The sequence below is a fragment of the Triticum urartu genome, chromosome 2A (assembly GCF_056163025.1).
Source record: "Triticum urartu cultivar PI428250 chromosome 2A, HENAU_Tu73, whole genome shotgun sequence".
Classification (NCBI taxonomy): domain Eukaryota; kingdom Viridiplantae; phylum Streptophyta; class Magnoliopsida; order Poales; family Poaceae; genus Triticum; species Triticum urartu.
Window position 1 is genome coordinate 588,418,664 of NC_141874.1, and position 8,017 is coordinate 588,426,680.

Genomic DNA, 8,017 nt, shown 5'->3' on the forward strand with positions numbered 1-8,017 from the left:
ACTATTTTTCAGTTTCCAATACTAATTTCATTAACTTAAATGTACAGAAAACATATATTGATTGCCCCCCACACGGCCTTCTTCCGTCGTGTCACGGAGAGGTTAGACGGGACGGGGTACCTGTGGGGGGTAGCAATGCCGCCAGGTGTTGCGGTGGGCCCTCCTACGGTTGTGGAAACGTGGTGGCAGGCGCAGGCACGCGGCTCCGGGGTGTGCCCCCTCCCCCCTCACGGGCGTGGATGCCGCCGTGCCCCGGAGGAGGAAACGGCCACGTCGGGCCGACGCAGAGGGAATCTTGGGGTGGGTTGTGCCGAGACTGTGTTGGGGGTGTAGCTATGGCTGGGCTATGACAACAAGGTGAAAAGGCCCGCCGGTCAAACTACGTCCAGCGAAAGTCAAAGGGATAGACCCGGCGGTCGTCTGTGTCAGGGTTAGACGGGACGGGGTGCCTGGGGGTAGCAATGCCGCCAGGTGTTGCGGTGGCCCTCCTACGGTTGTAGAAGCATGGTGGCAGGCGTAGGAACCCGCATGTATGAGGGCCCGGTGCGACGCTCCGGTGGCATTGCTACCCCCCAGTGCCCCCGTCCCGCCTAACCCTGTAGTGTTTGACCACGGGATCTACCCCTTTGACTTTGCACGGACGGGCTTTGACCAGTGGACCTCCCCACCCGGTTGTGTTAGGTCAGCCCATAGGAACACTTAGGAGCAACATCCGGGCCAGACCCACAGCAAGATCCCCTCCGTGTAGACCCCACGCGTCCGTTTCCCCCCTCCAGGTGCCGGCGGCGGCGCCGTCCGTGAGGGGGGCACACCCCGGACACGCGTGCCGGGCGTTTGCAACCGCCACAACACTTTCAGACTTGTGAGAGGCCGCCGGCGCAAGATTTGGCGGCATGCTAGCCCCCGGAGGCCGCTGGCCACAGCCGTAGACGCGCGAAGGGCAATCCGCGTAGAGGGAATTTTTCGGATACTTCTCCATCACCAAAAATTATGAAAAAATACCATCGCTACTATAGCACATGTGCCCACGTCGTGCAAAAAAACTCATGATTTTATCGCGCTCCGAGTATTTAGTAATATTGACGCCGCATCGTTACCGCAGAACGTCTACTACCGTGTAATCGCCATCCGAGAGGGGGGCCACGCACCGGAGACGCGTCCCGCCTCTTCGGACATGCCACCACACAACCCCGCATGTATGAGGGCCCGGTGCGACGCTCCGGTGGCATTGCTACCCCCAGTGCCCCCGTCCCGCCTAACCCTGTAGCGTTTGACCACGAGATCTACCCCTTTGACTTTGCACGGATGGGCTTTGACCAGTGGACCTCCCCACCCGGTTGTGTTAGGTCAGCCCATAGGAACACTTTGGAGCAACATCCGGGCCAGACCCACAGCAAGATCCCCTCCGTGTAGACCCCATGCGTCCATTTCCCCCCTCCAGGTGCCGGCGGCAGCGCCGTCCGTGAGGGGGGCACACCCCGGACACGCGTGCCGGGCGTTTGCAACCGCCACGAGAGGCCGCCGGCGCAAGATTTGGCGGCATGCTAGCCCCCGGAGGCCGCCGGCCACAGCCGTAGACGCGCGAAGGGCAATCCGCGTAGAGGGAATTTTTCGGATACTTCTCCATCACCAAAAATTATGAAAAAATACCATCGTTCCTATAGCACATGTGCCCACGTCGTGCAAAAAAACTCATGATTTTATCGCGCTCCGAGTATTTAGTAATATTGACGCTGCATCGTTACTGCAGAACGTCTACTACCGTGTAATCGCCGTCCGTGAGGGGGGCCACGCACCGGAGACGCGTCCCGCCTCTTCAGACATGCAACCACACCACCCCGCATGTATGAGGGCCCGGTGCGACGCTCTGGTGGCATTGCTACCCCCGAGTGCCCCCGTCCCGCCTAACCCTGTAGCGTTTGACCACGGGATCTACCCCTTTGACTTTGCACGGACGGGCTTTGACCAGTGGACCTCCCCACCCGGTTGTGTTAGGTCAGCCCATAGGAACACTTTCTAGCAACATCCGGGCCAGACCCACAGCGAGATCCCCTCCGTGTAGACCCTACGCGTCCGTTTCCCCCCTCCAGGTGCCGGCGGCGGCGCCGTCCGTGAGGGGGGCACACCCCGGACACGCGTGCTGGGTGTTTGCAACCGCCACAACACTTCCAGACTTGTGTGAGGCCGCCGGCGCAAGATTTGGCGGCATGCTAGCCCCCGGAGGCCGCCGGCCACAGCCGTAGACGCGCGAAGGGCAATCCGCGTAGAGGGAATTTTTCGGATACTTCTCCATCACCAAAAATTATGAAAAAATACCATCGTTACTATAGCACATGTGCCCACGTCGTGCAAAAAAACTCATGATTTTATCGCGCTCCGAGTATTTAGTAATATTGACGCCGCATCGTTACCGCAGAACGTCTACTACCGTGTAATCGCCGTCCGTGAGGGAGGCCACGCACCGGAGACGCGTCCCGCCTCTTCGGACATGCCACCACACCACCCCGCATGTATGAGGGCCCGGTGCGACGCTCCGGTGGCATTGCTACCCCCAGTGCCCCCGTCCCGCCTAACCCTGTAGCGTTTGACCACGAGATCTACCCCTTTGACTTTGCACGGACGGGCTTTGACCAGTGGACCTCCCCACCCAGTTGTGTTAGGTCAGCCCATAGGAACACTTTGGAGCAACATCCGGGCGAGACCCACAGCAAGATCCCCTCCGTGTAGACCCCACGCGTCCGTTTTCCCCCCTCCAGGTGCCGGCGGCGGCGCCGTCCGTGAGGGGGGCACACCCCAGACACGCGTGCCGGGCGTTTGCAACCGCCACAACACTTCCAGACTTGTGAGAGGCCGCCGGCGCAAGATTTGGCGGCATGCTAGCCCCCGGAGGCCGCCGGCCACAGCCGTAGATGCGCGAAGGGCAATCCGCGTAGAGGGAATTTTTCGGATACTTCTCCATCACCAAAAATTATGAAAAAATACCATCGTTCCTATAGCACATGTGCCCACGTTGTGCAAAAAAACTCATGATTTTATCGCGCTCCGGGTATTTAGTAATATTGACGCCGCATCGTTACCGCAGAACGTCTACTACCGTGTAATCGCCGTCCGTGAGGGGGGCCACGCACCGGAGACGCGTCCCGCCTCTTCGGACATGCCACCACACCACCCCGCATGTATGAGGGCCCGGTGCGACGCTCTGGTGGCATTGCTACCCCAAGTGCCCCCGTCCCGCCTAACCCTGTAGCGTTTGACCACGGGATCTACCCCTTTGACTTTGCACGGACGGGCTTTGACCAGTGGACCTCCCCACCCGGTTGTGTTAGGTCAGCCCATAGGAACACTTTGGAGCAACATCCAGGCCAGACCCACAGCAAGATCCCCTCCGTGTAGACCCCACGCGTCCGTTTTCCCCCTCCAGGTGCCGGCGGCGGCGCCGTCCGTGAGGGGGGGCACACCCCAGAGCCCCAAGACGGGCGTCTACGCATGCATGAACACTTTCACATATGCATCGGGACCTGTGCAATGTTTTGGTGACATATCTACACCCCGAATCCCCCCACCAACCAGAATTCCTTCCGTGTCGACCGTTTCCCCCCTCCGTGACACGGCGATAGCGACGTTCGTAATGGGGGGCAATCGATATACCATCGGGTATGTTTTTTTAGATAAGGCATAATTATCTTATGCAAAAGCAAAAACTAAAATAAAGTAAAAATAACAAAACAAAGTAAAAAAAATACACGTATGCCGACGGTAAGGCCGTCGGCATATCTGTGCACACACGCAGATTGTCCCACGGATCGATGACGTGGCGTGGCACACAGATCGATGACGTGGCGAAGGGGCCTATGCCGACGGCCATGCCGTAGGCATATCTCTGCCACAGATAAAATAAAATATTAAGTAAAGTAAACATATGCCGACGGCAAGGCCGTCGGCATATCTGTGCACACACGGATCGATGACGTGGTGTGGCACACGGATCGTTGACGTGGCAGAGGGGCCTATGCCGACGGCTGTGCCGTAGGCATACCTCTGCCACAGATATGCCGACGGCCGCCGTTACCGCCCGTCGGCGTAGGATAAACGCCGTCAAGTGGTCAGCACTGACCGGGGAGGTGGGCCCAGGATATGCCGACGGCCTGTCCTATGCCGACGGGCCCCGTAGGCGTTTCTCGGGCGGTCCCGACGGCCTCGTCGATGCCGACGGCCCCGTCGGCATAGATTAATGTGTGCCGACGGCTTTTCTACGCCTACGGCCCATCCTCGGTCGTCGGCATAGGTGCGGCGATGCCGACGGGGGCCGTCGGCATAGATTCGGCCGTCGGCAAACGCAGTTTTTCTGGTAGTGATCCTCCCCTAAACTCCACCTCTCCCGGCCACTCACCCCGCTTGGACTGGCTGTCCAGCGTCATCTTAGCGGTATGACCTCATCCCGGCCACGCATCCTCTCGGGATGGACGTGGTCGTGCTCCTGGCCCCCTGGGCTTTGGTTGTCCAACATCCTCCCAGTGGCGGACCTCGTCACGACCACTTGGGTTGGCTATGGTGTGCTAATGGCGGTGCATTCAGACCTCCCCCTTGCTCGACCTATCCCACAGTGGTTGTCCGTGGTAGAGCGTCTGGCGGCACCCATTGTCACCTTCCTCGGTGATGGGTACGACTCCTCTTACGACGGTCGTGTTCTCGCCTACTATGATTTCCATGCCTTCGAATGTTGATCCTTTTTTTGGCGGGGTGAATGTTGATCCTGCAGTCTTTGGGATTGTGCAGAATTTGGTTGGGCGAATGCCCTACTCGGTTTGCCGATGCTGGTGGCGGGTGATACCTGCAGATGTCGTCCCCTAGTTGGAGGTGTTGCCATGGCCTCTTATCCGTGACCCTACCAAAGTATCGGGGGAAACCCCATATCCGGTTCACTAGATCAGGAAGCGAGGGCGTCTCAGCATCGTATCCTTTATGAAGGCGTTGTTTGTTGCTCGTGGTGTGTTCGGTGTTGGATTCCGGACGCTTTGCTGGTCCGGGCTGCTCCTCATGGTGTGGCATATGGGGCACAATGTACGACCTCAACGACGCTCTCTCCAAGGCTTCTCCTTCCACTACGGGCAGGTCTTGCATCCCACTTGCCGATTCTCTAGGCGCATAGGGGGGAGGTACGTTGATCTGGTCTAGCCTAGAGTCGTGTTGGTGCGTTGATGTTGCCGGGCATTGGTCGTGATGTGGCCTAGATACCTTGTATCTCGCCTCTTTGCCTTGTCGGCTGGAGTTCGAGCTAGGAGAGTTTTGTGATATGTCGTATCCCTCTTTACTTTTTCCACACCTTGTGTAGTTATTTTTCTCCTACTTATCAATGAATGATACACAAGCTTTTCATATTTTTCATGAAAAAAGGTAGAGATGGAATGGCTCCGACCGGAGTAGCATTTTCCAGGACGGTACTTTTTTAAGGATATTTTCCTCAAGTGCCAATAATTAGTGACCCAACAAAAGGTTGTTTTAATTCATGCATCTTGTGCATTCAAATGTATAACATAATCCGTAACGCCAGGGTGTGCACGAGGCAATAGAAAAGGGAGCACAGAAAGCGTTATTCAGATTAACAAAAGGGTGTGTCTAGAACTCAGCCGAGTGACGTTAGCATAATTTTTTTGCAACAAGCAGCACGGCTGGATACTCCAAACGGTGACAAAAAATGTTGCGCCGGTATTGCAAGCAACAACAATAAATGCGGCGACCGTTCTAACTAAAATGCTACAATCGTCAATAAAGGATGTTGTAACCGGTGAGATGACGTGCTACAACCGATGAGGGACAACATTTTACAACCAGCAAGACGGATGTTGCAACCGGTAGGAAAAGATATAGCAAACGATGTCATAAAATGTTGCATGGTTGACTGAGACTTGGTTAAATTTCAGTTGACTGATTTTTAGCAGGCCCCTTAACAAAAACCAAACTCATTAGATATATAAACGATGCATTTCACATGGCAATATAGCTAGTTGCTATGACATACTAGCTAGCTGGTCTTGTTTGACTAGAGTTTCCTCGGATTGCTAGATTTTCGTTTCTTGTTGCCTTGATCTGTCGCTGTGAACTTGAAGACGGCGGCGGTTGCCGGCGCAGGAGGAGTAGTGTCAGAAGGAGGAGGAAGAGGAGGAGGAACGAGTTTGTCAATGTGGATGCCGAGGGGGACAGCGTCGCCAGACAAATACGCTTTCGGCACGTACAGAGACGTGACCTCGTCCGGCCATGGCGTGCCACCGGGCAGGGAGCTGCATGTCATCACGGGCAACTCGAACGTCACCCTCGCACCACTGCCGGCGTGCTCCACGGTGAGCTTGTACGAGAACTGCGGCACCGCCGGTGCGCCTTCGTCCGCCCTGACGCACACCATCGACACCGCGGCGCCCTTGTCTTGCTCGGCGAGGACCAGCAGGAACACGTTCCGCTGCCGGTCCGCCATATCCTCCTCGCCGACGAGGACGTGCCAGCGCCGGGTCAGGGGCAGGCTGAGCTTCCCCGGCTGGCCATAGCGGACGACGATGACGGGGCGGGAGTGTTCCGTGGAGATGTGGTCGAGGAGCATCTGCCGGGAGCCGGAGAAGTCGCAGCCGCCTTCGCCGCCCCCGGGCCCGGCCCGCTCGGGGCAGTAGCAGGGCGCGTACTGGCAAGCGCGGCGGTGATCCGCGGCGTCGTGGTACACGACGAGGCCCGCCTCGCAGCCGAACTTGACGTAGTCGCACGGCAGCTTGACGGCACCGGCGTAGGCGTCTGCCAGGCGGCAGTGGGCGGCGACGCGGCGGCAGTCCTCGCCGTGCGCACCGCGGCAGCACGAGCACATCAGATGCCCGTCGTCGCACTGCGAATTATTATAATATATAAGGATCAAGACGAGCAGTCGTTTCCATGGCAAGAAGTTATAATCACCATGACTCTAATCAATCTGCAAACAACCTACCGAGAAGATAGGCGGTTTGAGGGGGAGGTGGCAGGCATGGCAGTCCAAGAGCTCCGGCGCCCTGCACTTCTCAAAGATGAGGAAGGGCGGCACGTCGAGGGCGGGCGCTCGCCACGGCTGCGGCTTCGCTTCCACGGACACCACGTCCAGATCTCCGTCTCCCCCGCCGTCGCCGCTGCTGCCATGAGCCATTTCTCCTCTGACTTAACTTGCTTCAGGGTCAAAGATCGCACGCATAAAAGATGCTTGAGATTATATGGAGGCCAGGCCGAGTGAAGAACCCAACAGCCGTACGTCCGCTCCACATTACTCCGGTGGCATGCAAACTCCGACGGCGCGTTTCGGTTCCCGGTGTGCGCCCGTGAGGTGTGTCTACGAATTAATTGATGGATGGAGAGCTGGAGAGACGGCGAGATGAGAGAAAGTCAGATCGGGAATGCATGCATGCACCAATGCATGAGACTTATTTTTCTACCATGAGAACGTGTATCGGCATCCACATCTTCTTGGGGAAAGGTGCATGCATGTGTTCCCAGATTTTACACAGAAATTGCACATTTTTATAACCTACTCCCTCCTTTTCGATTTATAAGGCTCAATTCAAAATTCTTACCAACCAAGATAAATGGTGAGTGGTGGAATACTTTTTGTAGTTTGCAAAAGCACCCAATTAATGCTCTTGTTTTCCTCAAAAAAGTATGGTTATCAATGCATTAATTGCAATGCATGCATGCATAAATTACATGCATTGGTCAATTTTCTCTTAGTACTTGCATGCAATGATTTAATGCACCTTGAAATCTAAACATGTGATGAAAAATAACCAAATTGAGCCTTATAAAATGGAAAAACTAAAATTTTGAGATAAGCCCTATAAACCGGAAAGGAGGGAGTAATACCTAAAAAGTGCTCGCTGGCTCGTTTGTCTTACAGAGCACACGCGTGTCTGCGTCGTTGGATCGCGATCGATCGCTCAGGTGTCGCGCGGTCGTTTTCGTCCCTCGCCCCAGGTGCCACATGGTCGGCTCATCCGTGTTAGGCCGAAGCGGCAGC

General features: G+C 56.3%; 1 protein-coding gene across 1 annotated transcript; it reads right to left on the reverse strand.

The window, feature by feature from the left end:
- Positions 1-6,040: 6,040 nt before the first annotated feature.
- LOC125537392 (putative E3 ubiquitin-protein ligase SINA-like 6) lies at positions 6,041-7,156 on the reverse strand. The gene is made up of 2 exons (XM_048700698.1): positions 6,965-7,156; positions 6,041-6,865 (listed from the first exon to the last, which is right to left on the reverse strand). The coding sequence occupies exons 1-2, from the start codon at positions 7,154-7,156 to the stop codon at positions 6,041-6,043; spliced, it is 1,017 nt and encodes a 338-aa protein (XP_048556655.1).
- Positions 7,157-8,017: the final 861 nt, after the last annotated feature.

Excerpts from the sequence above, each read along its gene's own strand:
- LOC125537392 (XM_048700698.1), bottom strand. The coding sequence starts at position 7,156 with ATGGCTCATGGCAGCAGCGGCGACGGCGGGGGAGACGGAGATCTGGAC. Across the intron at positions 6,866-6,964 it reads TCAAACCGCCTATCTTCTCG|TGCGACGACGGGCATCTGAT; the intron begins GTAGGTTGTTTG and ends AATAATTCGCAG.